The sequence below is a fragment of the Rhopalosiphum maidis genome, chromosome 2, assembly GCF_003676215.2.
Source record: "Rhopalosiphum maidis isolate BTI-1 chromosome 2, ASM367621v3, whole genome shotgun sequence".
Classification (NCBI taxonomy): domain Eukaryota; kingdom Metazoa; phylum Arthropoda; class Insecta; order Hemiptera; family Aphididae; genus Rhopalosiphum; species Rhopalosiphum maidis.
This window is the reverse complement of record NC_040878.1, coordinates 41708394-41729409: the sequence shown is the minus strand read 5'-3', so window position 1 is coordinate 41729409 and position 21016 is coordinate 41708394. Positions and strand designations below refer to the sequence as shown.

Below are 21016 nucleotides of genomic sequence, written 5' to 3'. Positions count from 1 at the left end.
TATGATTTCGACCCCAAAAAGGTCGATAAGCAAAAAACGCATATGTATATGTATAATTAATTATTTATTCTCATTATTCTCATATTTCATCAAAATTGTATACATTCAAAAGTTTTAAATATTAATTTAAAAAAAATTTAAAACTTTCAACGTTTGATTGGCTGAAACCGACTGCCGACGTTATTTAAAAACTTTATACGATTTCCGTCACGTAAAAATTCTTCCCGAAATTGAAACAAATGCTCCTAAAAATAAATAGACAACTTTTTAGTGGCAACTAAAAACTTGATTATAGTATAGTAAATATCTTATAATCTTATCTTTTCACTTTTTTCACTAAAAATAGTGTGCAGTCATTTGTTATAAAATAACCGATAAACTGTGCGATTTTTGAATGCAACCAAATGTATTATTCACGTACAAGCGTATCTGTTTACTTGTTTTTTTTAATGCAATCCTTCAAAGTAAAGTAATGACAGAAAAACTTTAAAAAAAGTATATTCAGAAATAATAAATTCCCCGACTTGACAGTATTTACATCAAACTGGGCAATACTGTAGTTAAAAATAATATATTTCAATTTCATTTTTCATGTCTATGATTTTGCGCATAAACCCTATTTATTACTACATCATAATATATAAAAATTTAACGTTTTTTTTTTTCAATGTAAGTCAATATTGTTTATTTTGAAACAACAAATATACACGTTGAAATTAAGTATAAACAAAAACATGAATTAAATGAGCGAGGTATTATCCGTCTACAATAAAATACGTAGACTACACCTATTAAATATCAGTAATATAAAAATTACAACATTATTTTGTATGACTACAAAAAATACATTTATGAATACACAAAAATAACAAACTTTCACTTTAAACAATAATCAAAATAAAAAAAGTAAGGAGTTCGAAACTAGAGTATCACTTTCGTTTTGCGTGAGTTAAATTCCGGTAAAAATATTTTGGCACTGTAGTAGAATAAGCCTACTCGAGGTTATAAATAATAGTAAGCTCGGTCCCGATCTTGATTACTTACTACATTAAGTTTAGTTTATGTATTAACGTCAAAAAATCATTACATGGTTAGTCATACAAAGTTGACAGTACAAAATAATTTTTCTCGACACAAACATGTTTTTTTTCAAAATAAATTATGTATAGAATATAGATATAACATATTATATAAGTATTATTATGTTAGAGTTATAGTTATAATATAATATTATGTCATTTAAATATAGTATCCCAGAACCGTATCTTTTAATTATTATATTTTCGTCTAAGATTAATACGATATAAGATATACTAAAGAGATGTTTTTTAAATTAAACTAGAATATAAATGCAGTAGTAAGTAAAATAAATCATTAATTTCATTGAGTGTTAGAGTGATATCATATCAAACAATCAGTCCTACCTATAATATGTATAGAACTTATCCTAGACTACCTACCTCTAAAATTCTTCTTATAGACATTAGTATGATGTAGGTATACGGCGTATATGTAGTTGAATAGGTATAAATATAGGTACAAAGTTATCTACATACTATCTAAAAATGTGTAAAATCATAACGAAAATAGTAAAAAATGTACTAAATAATCGTTATTAAATCACAGCTTGTTACATGTTAAAATACAGTAATTTAACGGGTTAAGAGATGAATGTAATAAAGTTAAATCATAAATGCTATAGAGAGATTAAGTATGAACTCTTAATAAGTATATAACGTAATAAGCTAAATGTTTCTTCTTTTCGATGACTAATACATAAAATTCGAGTATAGTTTTTTTTTCTAGGCAATTCTATGAAAAACATAATAAACGAGTAAAAAAAAAAACATATAACTAATTTAGTAATAAAAATATACAATAAATATAATTCGTCGTAAAAAATTACCGGTACGTTTCCTAGCGGACATTATATGGTTATAACTAATCGCACTTTAATTTTTAACACCTATACGCGTTTACGCCGAGTCGCATACGACATTCATTTATTTTAATCGTTCACAAAAATAAATTTAATCGGCCACCGATCGTGTGACGTCAAATAATGTTTAAGGGACCATATTATTAGCTCGCCGTCTATCCATCAAAAAATATGTTTAACAATTGTATATATATATATATTATATAGTCTTCTGTGCATCGTGACGGACTTCAGTGCGATATGCTCGCGGGTCGTCTGTGTTCGAGCACTTTCCTGAGCTGTTTGCGGGTGTTGCAGGCCACGGTCAGCGAACAAGACGTCGGGGCGGCCGGATGACCGGCGACTGTCGCGGCACCGGTGGTGGCCGTAGCAGCTGCAGCGGCGGGACTGCCGCAGTTACCGTCCGGAGAAAAAGCGGACTCGAGCACCGGTTGTTGTGGCAGACTGGGCGCCGGCACGGGAAACGTGGGCTCGAACACTTCCAGCTGTGGGCTTACCATGAGCGAAGCGACCGAACTGTCGAGACACTGGCCCGCGTCGTCGGCCAGGCTGAGTATGAGCTCCTCGACGCTGAACTCCTCGGCCACCTGCAGCGGTTCGTCGGCGGCGACCCCGTGGTGCGGTTCGCACACCGCGAAATCCGTGTCCGGCTTGGACACCAGAATGTCGTCGAACGGTATGAGGTCGACGGCCGCCCCCGCCGGTTCGGCGTCCGACTGCTCGACGGCCGTCACTGTCTGCCGGACGGGCTCGTCGACAAACTGCAGTTCCTGCACCGTCTCCGTGGCTATGGACATGGCCGGCGGCTGGCTCGAGTCGTCCTCCGTCACCGTCTCGTAGCTGGCGCCGTTGATCACCGGCATCATCAGCAGGCTGGACATCAACTCACCGTTGTCCATCACGCACAGGCTGATCGTACCGTTGGCGTCCTGGCCGACCTTCTGTACGTCGACGTTGCACTCCACGGACAGCTTTACCGGCATGCCGTCGTCCGGCTCGGCCACGATCATCTTTTGCACGGTGGCCGTGCTCGAATCCGGGCCCGCCCCTGTGAACGTCCGTATCGCAATACCTGAGAGGTATGCATCCACCTCCACCTCGGCCGTTTCGCATTGTTTTAGGGCTTCGATGTTGGCCTTCGACAGCGGTATGACTAGTTGACCTGCGAACAACAATTATATCGATAATATTATATCTTAACCGATTAACATGTAGTGCACTATTCTAAACAGTTAGGTAGGTAAGGCTGTTGGAAGGAGGGGTAACCCAATGCTCTGAAAATGTGAAATTTGTTTTCTATTACAATTACATAATACACCATTAGAACTTGTTAGTTGTAATTGATAACTCAGTCTTGGCGTCATCAAATACATATCCGTATACGAAATATACACTTCACTTAGATATTTCTATTAAACTCGAACACATGTTGAGAAAAAAGTCTCATCCCTCCAGACCCTCACACACATATGCACATAGAAATAAATCCTAATTGTATCATTGATTTCGAACAATCAAAAAGTGCATACTTTGGTATTTTAAGAATTCCGAAGTCGTGCTGTTGGTTTCACTGTCGAAATGCTGTAACAAGTCATCGGCGAAATCTGACAGGGTCTCTGACTCGTCCCAAATATCATGACTCCGCTGGTGCGTTTTAAGACTAGCTTTTCCTGGGAACGACTTGCTGCAATTCGGTCGGTCGCACGTGTACAACTTGTCAGCCGAATGCGTCCGCTTGTGCGTTTTTAGATGATGGCTGGCCGTAAACGCTCGACCGCAACCTTCTTCTGCGCATCTGAAAATCATGACAATAACCAGACTCATGATAAAAAAAAATGCATAATATGCTCATATTTTCTTCAAAATTATATTTATAATTGTCTACATACATTGCAATTATTAAAATATTATAGTAATATCATGTAAACTATATAGCAAACACTTTTTTTGAATAATTCTATCGTTAATACTTAACAAGATGTCAAGATCAATGTGATATTAATATCTATGCTGATTATTAATTATTGTAATACTATATCATAATATTGTATATTACTTGTACGGTCGTTCTTGCGTGTGTGTTCTATAATGTTTCTTTAGATCACTAAAAGTCGTAAAACACTTTCCACAGCCTGCTTGTATACAATCGAAAGTATCACCAGTGTGCAAACGTTGATGAGCTCGTAGCCTGTACTACAAATAACCGTAGGTCCATCATATTTCTAAAAGATTACTGAAATAACTTGAATGAGATAATCGAAATCTTTACCTATAAACGGTGTTAAAAGCTTTTTGACATTCCTCCTTAGTACAAACAAATGGTTTTTGCTTGGTATGCACTCGTTCATGAATTTTTAAACTGTATGACGTCAAAAATGGTTTACCGCAGTCAATTATGTTACACTTGAATCGGTATTCGCCTAATAGTAAATAATCAATCAGTTAAAAATGTAATATATTAATGTATAAAATAAAACCAATTAAAAAATTAAACCTTAATGAAACATTGTATTGAATAAATCATTCTGATATTGGGGCTCATTTTATCTAAATATGGTTAAAATTGTTTATTTATATTCCTCCACATTACACATCGAAATTTTATAAATGCATAACGTTGCTGGCGTTACTGCATAATTGCATAAATTGCACACATTTTTAACTTTTTTTTTACTTCTTGAAAAAGTCTGCTTTATTAAAACAATAGGTTCTTCCGATCATTATAAATATACAATGAATTGTTTTCGTACAAAATTATGATATACAATTGACTTTATCTTTTCAGTTTTGATTAGTTTTTACATATATCTATATTTAAACATTAGCAAAAAATTAATCTTCGTTAATTTTTAAAAAATATTAATAAATTCCAAAGGTACCAACAAAAAAAAGGTGTAAATAGAAATACATTCCAATATTTTACTATTAATTTTACTATAATGGACGTGAGATAATGCTAATATTATGATAATAATTATTATAATAGACATAACAACTAGAGATGTACTACCTATAATTCATCACATAATTAAGTTAATTTAATAAGAACAATTTTACAAAGTTCAATCTTTAAATACCTATAAAATGAAATATTAAGTACTAAATTTAAAAATAATTTACTTCAATAAATATACATTATCACGTACTATAGGTATTCTAATATAATATAATGTGTATAATAAGTATTAACAAATGTAAAGCTAGTTGCTAAATAAAATATTTTCTATTAAACGCACATAATACATTTTATTTACATAGCACTAATATTCTAATATTACACACCTTTATGTGTCTTCATATGAGTACGGAGATTTCCCACAGTGCTGTACGTTCTTTTGCACCCAGTGAATTCGCAGTAATGTCTTTTGGTATCAGACTGATCTGGTGGAGTGTCGTTGCTAAATGAACTTTGAGATAAATCGTCCTGAAATCCTTCTTGTAATGTGATATCATTTTGTGGTTTGACGTCATATTGCACATAACTATTTGTTTGATAGTTGTAATGGATAAAACTGTAAAATAAAAATTATTGTAACCACTTACATACAATTATTAGTTAGAGGAGTTAGATCTAACTGGTTTATCGTTAATAACATTACACATTATAGTATGTTGTTATATTAATGTATAATGTATGGTATATTAGTATAATTTATTAATTTATTTTAGTATAAAGCGTCTTACATATATTCTTATTTACCTAACATAATAATATATGTCGTATATGTAACCTAACTGGTATACTCATATCTCATAGTATAATTTATATAGTAAACCCTCTGAGAACACCCTGTACCTACGCCCTACATTAATTTAACGTCATTATTTGAATATAAGCCACAAAATGATCTGTTCAATGTAAACAACAACCAACAACTAGACAAGTAAAGTTAACCATGTACTTATATAAGTTTAAAGTTATATATATTATTGTACGCAGTACGCACTACAATATACAAAATGCACTCTTTAATGATGTGATGTTTTAAAACATAACATTAAAATATTAATGGCATAATATATATGCAGTAAGATGTTATATTTAATTAACATTGCCCACATTAACGAATTTTGAACTATTTCCAAAATTATATTTTTGCAATAACAGTAAGTTATAGACTTAATATAAAATAAAATATTATTTTTAAAAAAATCTTCAGAAAATTAATTTCAAATGGTATCCAGTTAGCTACACAAAATACAATTTCTATTTTCATTTAAAATGAGGCTTGTAAGAATATATATCTATTTATTTATTATTAATTAATTATATATATATTATATATAATTTTCTTATTAATTCAGTTAGATATTATCTTAACTAATAATATTAAACATTTCAACAAATAAAATTATTTTATATCAATAATTAATGTACTTAAATATTTCATAAATCAATTGTTTGATGCATTAATTTGAGAAACACAAATAATAATTTATAAAAATTAGAGTAAAACTGTTTCGTTACTAAAATATTCTAGAAATAGATAATTTTAACTTTGATCAACAATTAATTAACATATAAGTATATAACCTGGTATAATATAGCTATTTAGTATTTTATGTCCAAATAAAATTTAGATGAAACGGATACATTTGGCCAATTAGTTGAACTATAAATTACAAGCCAATTAGGATATTCTCAAAAATAATTTCTACTGAAAATTACCAACAAAACTTATTTTGTAATTCAGGTGATTAAATCATGAGAATTTGTAACTATCACATTCTTACGAAAAACAAAAAACGATTTAAGTGCCCGAGTTTAATGTTTAATATATTTTGGCATACTTCTTATAAATTATATGGACTTAGTGTGTAGTGTATGATAATGTATTGTTTTAAACTAAAATTAATGAATCATTATACATTTATAACACCATAATAACTCAAAGTTAATCGTTTCGCTTTATTGTGCATACTATAAGTACATTCTCATATTATTTATTTAGTAATAAACTACTAAATATGTGAATGTACACGCCAAAGAAAAAATTATGCAATATTCGTGTTTGCATCAGTGTATAAATAAATATAAATTAAATTATATACCTACGTCTAAGATGGAATTTATAAGTTAAATCGACGATTATATTATAAAAAACATACATCACTAGTTTATTAATTAGTAATAATTATGTCTGTCATTAATACTACAAATTATATAAGATTGTTTCATCATATATGTTTGACTTCAAACTTCTCAAATATCTGAAATTTTCATAAAACTTAATTTTCAAACTAATATAATTTTTATACAATTTTAACCGTTATTTATTTATTTATTTAATAAAATATTAATTAAATTATAATAAAAATGTGATGGGACAATTTATAATGTCACATAGTTGTATGAAAATAATAAGAGAATCACACAGTCAACAAAATATGTTGGCTAGGTCACTGGTTTTGATGACCTACGAATCGCAGTAGTGCAAGTTGCATTTCTATGTTCTAAGTTCTTAAAGTGCAATACAATAAAAACGATCTGAGCTAAAGTAACTATTTTTTATTTTTACATAATTTAAAATCGTTTATTAAAGAAGTATAACCATAATGTTGATAAAAAAAAAATTACAAATAAACCAAGTCTCAAATTATATTAAGAAATAGCACTAAAATATGTAAAACACACAAAATAAAAAATTGTCTTATGTTTGTAGAATAAAAACGCCAAAAACTATACGCTACATTCGTGAATATGAATCATCTTGCCAATTTTCAATATACTTGAATATGATCTAGAGATGTCTCTAATCTGTATGTTTCTAATCTATGATATATCGTGCCTATATCAATTAATATTAAATCACTAGCACATTGTTATAATAACGAAACTTTACTTTTAAACATTTTATATAACTATAATGACTATTAGCCATGGAAGCAAAATTATAATTTAAACAAAAATGTATAGATACCAACTTCACCTAATACCTTTACACAATCATTGTGAGTATAATTTGTCATAACGCCTTAAGCTATGTATTATTTCAATAGTCGACACTCTTTAAATCAAAATGGCATTAATTATTAATGCATTAACACCTACATATTTTAATTTGCCATTTTCCTTCGTAAAATACTACAATGACTCACAAAGTCACGACATATTAATATATTATTCTAATAGTATTAAAAGTAATCTTTTTAACATTTATGTACAGTTATTTTTGCATATTTTCACATCTTTAGCCATTTAAGCGTTTATGAGTAAATATGTATTTTTGTTTCTTAATTTCTTATACAAGACACATTTTTAGTCAGCTAAAACACATATCTGAGTCAAATATTTATACCTATTTATGATAAAATGCACAATGATGATCATATCTTAATCGTTTTGATGGATAAATTATAAAAACTATAATATCTGTTATAAAATTATGTAGTTTAATCTTTTAACATATTGAAGTGGTGTAACATATCCTATCAAAGTACAACAGCGTGATTTGTATTTATCTATATCAGATTAAAAAACTTTGTGCGTATAGTATACGAAGGATAATAAAATACACTTCTATTTTATTAAAATGAGTTTTTAAATATGTCGCGATTTTATTAAGTATTTGTGGGTGGGGGAATAAAGTGGAAAAGAAATAGAAACGCACATAATATTGTGGCGTTATATACACATATACACATGTTTTCAAATGACCAGCCTGCGCGGCGGTTTACATACGGCGTGGGACGATCCGAAAGTCGTGAATTTAATATATCGGCAACTACGTCAGAATAATACACGGTAAATATGTCGTGACCGACTATACGCCTTGTCTCCGACGGTCTTCACACACGATGCAAACATAATAATGGTATTAAAATTAATATAGTATACGTCGTCGTCGTCGTCGTCGTCGTCATCATCGTCAAAGTATACGTACAACTATATAATAATAAACATGTACGTAGTATGATGGACCCGTCTGCTTTCTTTTGACTTTTTGAAACCGAAATGAGCATATCATGTAATATAATAATACGATTGTGGCTTGGTGTGGTGCGATCGTACACTCAACTGCGGAAACGCTCTGAGTGTACATATCGGCCGGTGTTGCTAGCTTCCGGATGGGTGACCACCCGGGATTTTAGTGACAAATCTTTGCCACACATACAAAAAACGTGTTTTAACCTACCGTTCCTCCCCCCGCTACAAATGAATAAAAACCATCCAATGGCTTTTGTTGCCGCGGATTAATTAATAAAAATAAATAAATAAATAATAATACGATTTGAACAGTAGATAAAAGTGTACCTACTATAATTTTACGATAATATAGCCACCGAGGAACTTTTCGAACCCTAAGCACTTCGAAAACCACCGCAAGTGTCCGTCCTTGCGGATCACTTGGTCCTTATATTGGTCGGGTAAAACTCTGAACCAAACACTTGAGAATCGTTATACTTCTTATAACCTATGAGACATTGTTATAATTTAAGCGCGCAGACCTGTACTCGGTGTTACAGAAGAACGCGGCGCTGCTGCGATCCTCGCCGTCTTCTTCTTCCGTCATCCTCGGCGGCTGCTGCTGCTGCTGCTGCTGAGGCGGCGGCGGTGGGACAACGGGACTCGGTGGCTGCTGTTGATGCTGCAGTTCCGGGCCGTTGTTGTAAGCGAGCGCGACCACTTGTTCCATCACGACCACAACGCATAATAACCGGCGGAACCCGCGATCGCCGTACTTCAAGCGCGCGGTGATATTATTATGAAGTCGAAGCAGCGCGGCAGTGGACACTACCGTTTCACTAATCACGCTTGGCGACGGCGGCGTTGAGAGCTGCTGCAGTGGTATAACGCGCGAGCGAAACGCGTCTCGGAAACGTGACACCGCCGCAACGGTTCGGCGACGGCGGCGGCGACGGCGGCGTCGAGCAGTCACCCGCCGCCGGCCGGTCGTGGTGGGAAAAAGATGTGTGGGCGCAGATGCGGAGGAGGCGAAAATACGTAAATGACGTGGCGGCGACGACCTTGGGCCGCGCGACGACGGTGGCCGACTGTAAAACGGCGGTGGCCGCCGCAGATGGCAGATGGTCAGCGCGCGCCAAAAAAATAAAATCAAAGCCGACGACGACAAACCCTTTTCGCACGCCGCGCACGACGACGACCGCGCGATGGGGTCACCCGCTCGGCCGCGTTCGTGTCGGCGGCTGCCGCGGTCCTCGATCTCGGCACGGCGGCGGCGCGCGCGCGCGCCGAGATCTACATTTTCAATTATAATATACGTTTAAAAATAATACGTCCGCGACTGTTTTTTTGGCATCCACGATGCTCAATGTTTACCGGACAATAAACAATATGGTTTTTTTTTATTTTTTTTCACTATTTACACGACGAATCATACACCCACCCTGTACCACGCGTATGTGTACTTTAGTATTGTTTTTACGATGTAGCCAATCCGAATAGTACTAATACTACTACTACTAATAATAATAATAATGATACTTCGAATCAAACCCGTGTGTATATAATTTAATATAACAGTGATTTTTTACATGAGAATTTTAAAAATCATGAAATTTCTAAATAAACATATTTGTATACATTTACATAATATACTATATGTTATATAGTCATAAAATATTTTAAGTGCAAAATGCATAGTAACACTCGTGTATAGCTTTATGAGAGACAACAATTTTACTGTGAAAACGTCACCTAGATTACCTAAAATAAATAAAAACTCCAAACGTGCACATGCATATTTAAAACAACAAAAGTACACACCTAATAGTCAATACTTGTACGCATAGAGGTGTACATGCATATTGCATAGTATATACTATATACGTCATAGTTTGTATTTAAAAACATGTTTTTACAAAATCTAAACTCGCATCAACTGTTTAATACATTAATACATTAATACCAATAATACCTACTACTGTATCAGTAACGGATCCAAAGGGGGGGCGATCACCCCCCCCCCCACAATTTCTTCTCAAAAAAATAGTCTGAAGTCCCTGATTTTACTTTTTAACGTAATTATACTTCAAGGGTAACAAAATTATAGTGATATATTTTTTTATTACTATTACTACAAAAAATATTTTTTTTTGTTCTGTACGAGACTGTGAAAAGAAACTTATGTATGAACCTAAATGAATACTTTATCAAAATTAATTTGTGCCCTTTAAAAATCTACCCCCCTCCCCTGTTATCTTGGTCTGGATCCGCCCCTGTACTGTATACACTATTATGAAAATAGTAGATACCTATATTGATAGAAATTATAATATTAAAATAATAATTGTTACCTATATACTAAACAATACTTATATTCATTTGGATTTGATATTTTTAAATAACTCACAGCTCATAAATACCTATAGATACCTAATATTCTAATATAATATAATGTTCATAAAAAAAATACGGAGTGCTGGTAACTGGTGAGTCACATTAGAGGTGAATGTGATGTTTTTGCCAAGTTTTTTTAGTAACTAAAACAATACTATTTATTTAGGTGAAGTCAATATCCGCCATTTTTGTATGTATTGTGGGTTTATCACATTACATTCTAGCCATTCTGCACTATTGACTAATTAATGACACGAAGGTATACATTTATTACACTATTTATATACGCGTTTGTAATTTATTATACTCTATTACTCTAATAATCAGATTTCCACAAAAATGGCGTAAAATGACGAATTTATTAATTTTATTAATAGTATATAAGCTTACACCAAAGTTGGTATACTAAAGCTAACTGGAACACGCTGAAGCGGGTGTTAGCGAGCTGAGTTTAGAACTCTAATATTAAAAAAAGGTGACAGAATGTAACAACTACAGTGCTGTACGATGTATCAATATAGTGTAGCTTATCATTGAGTACACTATATCATTTATGTATGATATGGTAAATTTGAATTCAATGACAAATCATTAAATCAACACACATAAGAAAAATGATTCTGAATAAAAACGGTCTGTCAACCGATGTACCTAACCAAGTATATTAATTATATTACTATAATAGTAAATTAATTAAGCTATTAGTAATACACTAATACCTGCGGTAAGTTGAATTCATTTTTTCCAAAACCATTGTATTTGAAAATAGCTTTACGTGTGTAAAATATAATATTATTACATTATACATGTATACGTGGTTTCACGAGGAATGGATTGTACAATTGTAGTACAATTTCCAAACTAAGCTTAAAGATTTATGGCCATAGCGTACATTAATTTTTGAAACAAAAAATTGAAAATCTTAACTTTTACTGGGATAGCAATGGAAATATGTATTTCTGAAAATTTCATCTTATTTTGATTTTGTGGGAGGAAGTCCAAAGTAGGTACCTAAACTAATACTTATTAACAATAACTCCAATATAGAGTAGCCAATTCATCAAATATATAGCTTGTTCAAGAATTTTCGCTTATCCTCCTAAGAGACTTAGGAGTTTAATGCGATACATCGTAATGCAGATGACTTCAGTAGTCGAAATCCAGTCCATCTCATCGATACTGTAGAAGACGAAACCAAACATAAACCCGACTGAACAGAACTTTGCAGACCGAACATTTGTTTAAATGAATGATTTGAAAAAAAAAATTAATAATGTGCTTTGACTCTACAAATGTACTTAATTCAAAACGCGACTGTCCTGACTCCTGAGTTATTGAGTAAAATACCCTTAAACGTTTGTCGGGTATATAATGTATCGTATAGTGTATACATTCTTTAAATCTGCCTATTGCTAAATTACAGTTACATCCCTCTAATATTTAATATAGATTGTTAAATTCAAATTATTCAACAACACATTTTGATTTTTTAAATTCCGTCTCAAATTCTCAATCAAGTTAATACTTTTTAATTGCGCATAATGTAATATGCTAAATAGGTATCAAATTGATACTATCAATATTAATGCGACAACAAAAAACCAATTTTTCTATTTTTAAACGACTCTTCCCCCATTGAAAAAAGTACAGACAGATCTAATTTGCTACTAGAAACCCGAGGTATTTTGTGTATCGTTTGATTCTCCTCTATATAGTAATTTACTAAGTATCAACTTTTCTGCAACGTAGATTACATATTTTATCGTAGAAACTCGTTTAACCCATAAACCGTCACTCTCTGTTATCCGTCATCGGACAACATCAAAAAAAAAGTTAATAATACGATCATTGAAATTTTGAATGATGATCAAATTATTTTTAATGTCACTGCCGTTGACGAAGAAGTTGATGACGACTTCGAAGATTCAATGATTGACTTAAAACTACCAACTAGCCACGCAGAATCAGAAGCAATGTTATCACTTATCAAAATGCATTGATTGGTTTGAGGTACAAGAGGAGGCAAATACAACGCTGGTTTTACTTCTTTGTAAAAATGTAATATATAAAACATGGCTGCTCAAAAAGCTCGTGCCTCAAAAAAATAGAAGATGACGGATTATTTTATTTAGTATTTTTTAATACGGTATTATTTTTGTTATTAGTGTTATTACATATATATTATTAGTATTTATTATTTTTGTCTGTAAATTACGTTGTAAAATATTTACGTTTATTGAAAAGTATGTTTTGTATTTCTGTTAACCGTTTATTCGATTAACCGTCATTGTCCCGGTCCCGACAGTGACGGTTAAAAGAATTTCTACTTGCTGTACATAAACACTCGCTAAATAAAAGGTAGGTGGGTATCACTTTGCAGTAGATACATTAGGCATCGAGTAAACCACAATATTATGATTTATATGAGTAGGGTTCGGAAGTTATAGGAGTTACATATTGTTCTGTATGATATCAATTTATAGCAGACCAAGCTAGAAATCCAAGTTATACAATGTTGAGTTTAAAAATTAAAAATGCATACTTTGCATATTTCGTCGATTTTCATATATTTAATATTTTCTAAAAAAAATTGGGAATTTCACATAAAAAATCTTAAAAAAATATTGGTGGTTCAATACAACTTAACAGGTATTAATGGTATTATACAACATATATTTATTTTGTATTTCACAAATAATGAAAATATATTTGTTTAACTATTTTTTCAGTTCAATAAAATGTCAAATATAGATTTATCTCTAGATTAACTCTACTCTACTTAATAGAACAAATACTGAATAAGATTTAAAACTAGTCATTTTCTACATACTAAATCTATAATGACCTTACCAACAAAAGAAACAGTCCGGGTGGATTTATTGTAGGATTGTGAAGTAGTCACATTCTCTCGAGGGACAGAGTAGTGTCACGGTCAAAATATTACTCATTTTTTGAGGCTTGGTAATTTTATAATTTATTTTTATCTAAAAAATATGCAATCTGTACCTTAAGGCTCAAAGCAAAGGGCTTTATTTAATTTTATGAAATATTAATACACGTCATTGTATAACCAGAAAATACAATAATACAATAATCAAATGAATATAAAAATAGCACAACGCAATTAGAATTTTTAATATTAATTTAATTCAATGTAATTAAACATAATTAAAATTATAACCTAAAATTTTCTTTTCTTTTTTAAATTTTTTCCTTTGAACTTCTTCTTTCTTTTATTACCACTTTTTTCACTGAAATTTCCTCCAAGGGCTGAAATGTCTTCAAAGTGTGTCACTTCTTTTCCTAATTTTCCAAGAGTGATTGATGATAATTGCTTAGCTCTATGTTTATCTTTCTTGGTAACTGGCAACCTAGGAAAAAAATGTTTTGTAGGTAAATATATAACTATAAGGAATATAGTTTTTAAGTGAAAATATTAATTTATACCTTGTAAAATAGTCTTCTTCATACTTCTGCCTTTCGTAATCATATTTAGACTGTTTATTTTTTAATCCAACCGTATTAATTTGCACTTCCACTGGTGTATCTGCATATTCTTCTCGTAATTCTTGCATAACAGAACTTTGTAAAGCTCTCTTTTTTGCTCTTTCTAATAATTTTTGTTTTTTAACTGCTCGTGACTCATCACCATCATAAGGTACAGCTGTAACCTTAGGTGCTACATAAACTCCATCCTTAACTTTTTTTGATTTGTGATGACCAGCTTCATCATTATCAGACTCTTCATCTTCTATATGATCTTCTTCAGCATCTGCTAGTCCATCAATAGTTGCACGAAACCGATCTGGATCATTAGGATCAACGGAACCAGATAATGCTGTTTTAACAAGCTTATCGATTTGGTATTTCATTTTAAATTCAAGAGGCCTTATACGTTCTAGAACAGTTCGCTGTTCAACAAGGCGTTCAATTGTTGGGTCATTTTTAATAGATTGAAATTTGCATTTTTTTAATATAATAAAAGTCAAATTATTTATATAACTCAACAATGTATGACACTTTACATCTAATAAACTTATGCCTTTAGATGCATCAAACTGTTTGTTAATAATCTTATTCGTCGATTCTTTGGCTTCCAAGATACCAGACTTGATATCTTTAAGCAATTTTTTAGTTTGTTCACTAAAATCTGGCTGGATTACTTCTTCTTCCATTATTTCACTAATTATATTGCTCTATATAAATATAAATCAAGTTTGAAATTAGAATACAATTGTATACTACATACCTTATGTCATAAAAATATACACAACAAACCAATAAATTAAAATTAAAATACAGTAAGTAACTTACTCATTTGGTCGTTAATACTTAATAATCAACTAGCAAACCACTAACTAGTAAGAATTAACTAGGTACTAACTACAAGTATTAACTAATAACTATCAAACAGTTAAGCACATGTTTGAATATACATTATCACAAGTCACTTATCAACATTATATATTATCAATGCAATCATTAATTTATCAACAAAATGTTTCTTGCTTCTGTGATTTTCACCGCTAGGTAGCAGCCTAAGCAGTAACAGTGGCACATAAGATTTTCAAAATATTTTCTATAGATATTTGAGTGTTGTATAATGTATAATGTAAACGCTATAGTAGTATACAGCTGCACTAAAATAAAATTTATGTTATGTCATGGTACATGGTATATAAATTTTAATTAAATACAGTTATTAATATTTTAATAATATCTATATCTATTTTTAAGTTTACTGTTTAGTATTATTGATACTGTTGCTACGTATCGCCGTATCGGTTCAAAACTTAGTTAAACATAGACTAATAAATATAACAAGTTACGGTATTTTTTTGATTATGGTTTATAGTTTTTTACTGTTTGATTGGTTGGAGCCTGAGACCAAAAGTGAAAGACATTTTGTTAAAATTTAAATGTTTATTAGACTAATATAATATAGTAGTTTAGTTTTACAATTTTAATTACTTCCTGAAGAAGCTCAGTGTACACAAAATATTTCATTGGTTTTATTAGTACTAAACACCATACAGCTTTTATTAATCACATAATCAAATTACAAACCCATTATAATACCTTACTCTGAGACAATAACAATTTACAAGTAATAAGATTAATATGTTGTGGCTATAATATATCTTACATTATAATTGAGAAAAATTGATTATCAAAATAAATAAACCTGGATTTCCAAAAATAATATCAAATTACTTCAGAAAATTTATTCACAAATCTAGATTTGTATACATACATGCACATACATCATAAACAGTTAAAGTAAAGAAAATTATCTTTGTGAATATGAATTATTCTTATAAAATAATCATTTATTTTATCATAGTGGACACTGTTCCCACAAAAATTCTTTTTTATATTTTTGACCAGGATCGCAACTTTTAGGACAAGTATAGACGGCTAAAACACCGAAGTTGAATGATTCTTGAGTTGAAGATTCTGGCAATTTTAAGTAGGATAAAATTTGTGGCATTATCTAAAAATATGATAAAATAATAATTTAAAACTTTATAGGTAATTTAGTTTAGACTTAACATACTTGAAACTCAAAACTTCTTTGATTACCACAATATTGGCAAGATGGTATATCATTAGTCTCGGGAATGCTTTTAGAACAGATCCACAATGGTGACTCTAAACGGTTGTACCTATAATGTTTTTAATGGTTAATTCAAATTAATATTCTTAGCTATTTATATAAATATTTTAACATACCTAATAATTTGTTCAGGAACTGAAGATATTGATTTTTTAAACTTCTCAAAATATTTATCATCTTTGTCACCTCCATAAGCCATTTCTAACAAAGCTTCATCTAAACCATCCATATCTACGTGAAACATAAGATAAATTAAGAAATAATAAGCCAAAACATAAATTAAATATTCCATGGTGTATCCAGGTTTTTTTTAGGGGGAGGGGAGTGAAAAAATGTAACTAACGAAATTGTTTTGAATTTTGTGTGTTTTTTATTATAATCATAAATTAAAAGTTTATTACTATTTTATAACAATTATACAAGTTAAAATATGTAAATATGTATTTTTTTAAAAAATTATAAATATACACAGCGGAACCTTGATAAATCAATTAAATTAAAACTAACTTTCAAAAAATATTCTGGATTATCTGATTAACATTAACGTGGCAAACTAATAATAATGTCAAATTTTTCAGTTATTACTGATAAAATTAATTTATTGTTGAAACTATATCACAATTTTCTTTAATATCCTAAATATTATTTTGAACATTAGTCATTAAGTACAGCTTTTAGTGTAGTTTTAAAACAAGATTTTCTGTTTGAAGATATTAACTACGAAGAAAATATTTTCACTAAAATAGATAAATCTGTTTAAAAATTAAAATGTCTTATCACAGTAAAAAGATAACTTTCAGAAATAGAAGTGTCAGAATCTGTTCAAAGTATAATTTTATCTAGTGCATGTAAAATGACTGATTGAAGTTCTTCAAATAGTATAACTGCATCATGGTGATTGACCCATCAAGTTGCACAAAAATTTTTAATTTTAAATTGATTAGTCTGTGGAAATATTTGGTATTTTTAACCCTTTCCCTATTGAATTATTTTTTCCCAGTTCACAGCACTGTGCTGGGATTATATTTTATTTTTTAATATTTTTTTTCGTATTGTTTTAAATATGGTTATAGTTCAAATAATAACTATCAATAAAAAATAAATTTTCTAGTAACTTTTTTAGCAGATATTAGTTAATTAAGTTAGTGATTGGTTCCCAAATAGTCAATAATAAACTATTATTTTAGTTAATCAAATAATGACAATTTGGGAACCCTGGATAATCAAATAAATATTTTTGCTTATAACTTTTTTAATAATTATCATACATTTTTTTTTTTATTGTCTTTTTGGATTCGTCTAATTATTTACCATTTAATAATATTATCACATTATTGATAACAGCTTTTGTTGATTTTTAAAATGATAGGACACGTATGTGCATCCATAGCACACCAAAGTCGTTTACATAAGACGCATATGTGCGTCCATAACAGTGAAAGGGTTAATCATAAAAAGTACTAACACATTGTATAGTACTCATACAATTTCTTACTTCTAGGACTTAAAAGATAAAACTTAAAGCTTAAATTAAACAATACACACTACAATGTAAATAAAAGACACTAGAACAGCAGTTTCTAATTCATGGACCACATAATATTAACATTACTAACTTATATATTATATATAAATGTATATAGCCATATAGGTATTGTTTTAGTCATTAGAGGGCCTTAAAGATTTGTTTTACAAAATTGGTGGTTCATACAACTAAAAAAAGGTTAGGAACTACTGCACTAGAATATTCATCGCAAATAAGGTTATGTAAACCGTTATATATGCTACTCAATTGTACCCTTGCTCAGTTAAATATTTAGTATTTAGTCCAAAGTCAATAATACTTTTAAATATAACATAAGATAATCCTTTTTATGACATATTTTAGATTTACGAAGTTGACTCTAATTTTATTTGCGTTTTAGTTAACACAAGGAACACATAATAGCATTTGTTCTTTGTTAGAAATATCTGTCTTTTCATCAGCAAAAATGGTAAACAATTTAGATTTATTAAAGTTGGCTAACAAATGTTTAAGAATTAATTGATAGCCAATTTATATTATTTTGTTTTTAATTAATGGACTGAGGTAAGTAGTATTATTTTTAGTAGTTTCTAAATTATTTTTAAAAACATTGTCGCTAGAATCAATTTAAAATTTAATTAACTCTGAAGTTTCCATGATTTAGGTCATGTCAATATATCATTAAATTTAATCTAAATGAGCCCTAACCTGGGGAACACATTTTGTTCTAAAAATTCTGAAAATGATTAATTAATGACAATTTTTTTATTATTTAACATTTTTGGGGATCTGTGGTTACAAATTACAACCACCTAACTTTTCCCCTGGATGCGCCACTGAAATAATCAATACCTTGCAGAGATCCTTTTGGAATATGAGCCTCCTCATTAGTATTTTCACTACAATCACTATCATCATCATTGCTATTCAATGATGAATTTTCTGAACTTTCATCTGAAACTTCATTGATGATATATTCTGGTAACACCACAATGAATCTAAATGGTAAATAGGTATATTATGATAAAATGCTTAGATCAAAAAAGTCAATCAATAAATATTTAATACATTACTTGTCTCTCAATTCTTTATTTAAATCAATATTTTTATGGTGTGAACTGCAATAAATATTTTCAAATTCCGCTGTCGCCTTGCATCCGCATACCTTTAAATTAAATGGACATTTTATATAACACAATAAAAATTAAATCAAAAATATGTGGATACATTAGGATACTATATGAATACATACTTTACATAATTTTATTCCACACATAACAGGTGAAACATTTTCATCTTCAGGTTCAGCTGGTTCATCTGGATAGAATTCATTTATTCTATATAGCTGAGACCTGAATACGGCAAATGTTCTTCCATCTTTGCACTCATTGCAATAGAACACAAACAAAGTTCGATGGAAACAATTTTGTTCATTAATTGGTGCATACAATTGACACAAGAAAACTAGAGGAATATTACACTTCAAACAGACAAGCTCACTTGCTTCTGGAATACTAAACAAATCTAACCAAGCTGGTTTTCCACCCACTTTAGATGGAAAATAAGCACTACTAAATTTGTAAGACTCGGTGATCGAATGTTCATCAATAGTACCCAACATTACAGACATGGTTTTCGAAAATGTAAAAACAATTTTTAAGCTTCAAATAGTTTTTTTAACAATAAACGTATTATATTTTTGAATAGTAACTTATTAGTAAAAACTAGAAAGTAATTAATAGGTTATTATTAACAAAATGGCAAATGACAATATGAATTATGAATATTATTAAATAATAAAATTTAAATAAGCATGTGCTCATGTGGAACCAAATCGAGTACTTTGTGTTTACGACTCACTACTATCAGAAAAATAACAAGAGACCCGGTACCACGATTTTAAAGAACAGGTTATGCGTCGGAAGGGATATTTTCGGTCAGATTTTGTTACAGTGATGTAGTTCTTCAAACCGCCGAGCGCTGCTAGTTATCCGTGTTACATATTAACATTTTCCTATACAAACCACGTTAAAACTAATTTTTTAATTATTCTTTTGTTTTAATGTTAGTAGTTATAATAATATAATAATATTACATATTCATAGGCAATTCATAGACCTGCATTTTGGGTGCTATAGCCTACTATATTTTTAGATCTTCCTTTTTTTATTTCGGCCCTACGCCCCTACTAACAATGTATACAAACTTCGATAATATTAAATTATTTTTCATCAAACTAATTGAATTATTTTATTTTAATTTAAAAAGTATTAATCTTTTAGATATTAATATTAAAATATTTTTTTAAAAGATAGGCAATGATATTTTAAAAATATTTTGACAAATTTTAAATTATTTAACATTTTTGTTTATTTTTTTTTCACGTGGTTCATGTTTGAATGTAACCTGATTTAACATGTAATATAATCTAATCTTATATAAGCCCAATGGCCTATGCCGCCAAGGGCTCTTCAAAAAAAATTATTGTTTGAAAAATGGCTAATAAAAGGTTCTTCATAATTTTGAAATTGTAAAATATACCTAATTACATAATATAATATAATAGAATAATAATATAATATACCTATTTGCAAATATGTTTCGCATATCTCCATTATTTTTACAATGATAACA

The 21016-nt window shown here is 30.3% G+C and overlaps 3 protein-coding genes across 3 annotated transcripts; all 3 read right to left on the bottom strand.

The window, feature by feature from the left end:
• Positions 1–183: 183 nt before the first annotated feature.
• LOC113554522 (zinc finger protein 76-like) lies at positions 184–9986 on the bottom strand. Its single transcript, XM_026958402.1, has 6 exons — positions 9389–9986; positions 5222–5451; positions 4209–4359; positions 3996–4127; positions 3469–3734; positions 184–3101 (listed from the first exon to the last, which is right to left on the bottom strand). The coding sequence occupies exons 1-6, from the start codon at positions 9574–9576 to the stop codon at positions 2170–2172; spliced, it is 1899 nt and encodes a 632-aa protein (XP_026814203.1). The 5' UTR covers positions 9577–9986; the 3' UTR covers positions 184–2169.
• A 4261-nt stretch (positions 9987–14247) lies between these two features.
• On the bottom strand, positions 14248–15677 carry LOC113554096 (neuroguidin). Its single transcript, XM_026957788.1, has 3 exons — positions 15555–15677; positions 14688–15436; positions 14248–14611 (listed from the first exon to the last, which is right to left on the bottom strand). Exons 2-3 carry the CDS (start codon positions 15413–15415, stop codon positions 14422–14424), a joined length of 918 nt encoding a protein of 305 aa, XP_026813589.1. The 5' UTR covers positions 15416–15436; positions 15555–15677; the 3' UTR covers positions 14248–14421.
• A 761-nt stretch (positions 15678–16438) lies between these two features.
• LOC113554095 (programmed cell death protein 2) lies at positions 16439–20375 on the bottom strand. The gene is made up of 6 exons (XM_026957787.1): positions 19635–20375; positions 19456–19547; positions 19235–19380; positions 16974–17088; positions 16798–16906; positions 16439–16734 (listed from the first exon to the last, which is right to left on the bottom strand). The coding sequence occupies exons 1-6, from the start codon at positions 20010–20012 to the stop codon at positions 16579–16581; spliced, it is 996 nt and encodes a 331-aa protein (XP_026813588.1). The 5' UTR covers positions 20013–20375; the 3' UTR covers positions 16439–16578.
• Positions 20376–21016: the final 641 nt, after the last annotated feature.

What these genes read in the sequence shown, in the direction of transcription:
- LOC113554522 (XM_026958402.1), bottom strand. Translation starts at nt 9,576, where the DNA reads ATGGAACAAGTGGTCGCGCTCGCTTACAACAACGGCCCGGAACTGCAG. An exon ending in GCTTTTAACACCGTTTATAG is followed by an intron (nt 4,128 to 4,208) that starts GTAAAGATTTCG and finishes TTTGTAGTACAG; the next exon opens with GCTACGAGCTCATCAACGTT. An exon ending in GGAATTCTTAAAATACCAAA is followed by an intron (nt 3,102 to 3,468) that starts GTATGCACTTTT and finishes TGTTGTTCGCAG; the next exon opens with GTCAACTAGTCATACCGCTG.
- LOC113554095 (XM_026957787.1), bottom strand. Translation starts at nt 20,012, where the DNA reads ATGTCTGTAATGTTGGGTACTATTGATGAACATTCGATCACCGAGTCT. An exon ending in TCCAAAAGGATCTCTGCAAG is followed by an intron (nt 17,089 to 19,234) that starts GTATTGATTATT and finishes TGTTTCACGTAG; the next exon opens with ATATGGATGGTTTAGATGAA. An exon ending in AAAGAAGTTTTGAGTTTCAA is followed by an intron (nt 16,735 to 16,797) that starts GTATGTTAAGTC and finishes TCATATTTTTAG; the next exon opens with ATAATGCCACAAATTTTATC.
- LOC113554096 (XM_026957788.1), bottom strand. Translation starts at nt 15,415, where the DNA reads ATGGAAGAAGAAGTAATCCAGCCAGATTTTAGTGAACAAACTAAAAAA. An exon ending in GAAGAAGACTATTTTACAAG is followed by an intron (nt 14,612 to 14,687) that starts GTATAAATTAAT and finishes TTTTTTTCCTAG; the next exon opens with GTTGCCAGTTACCAAGAAAG.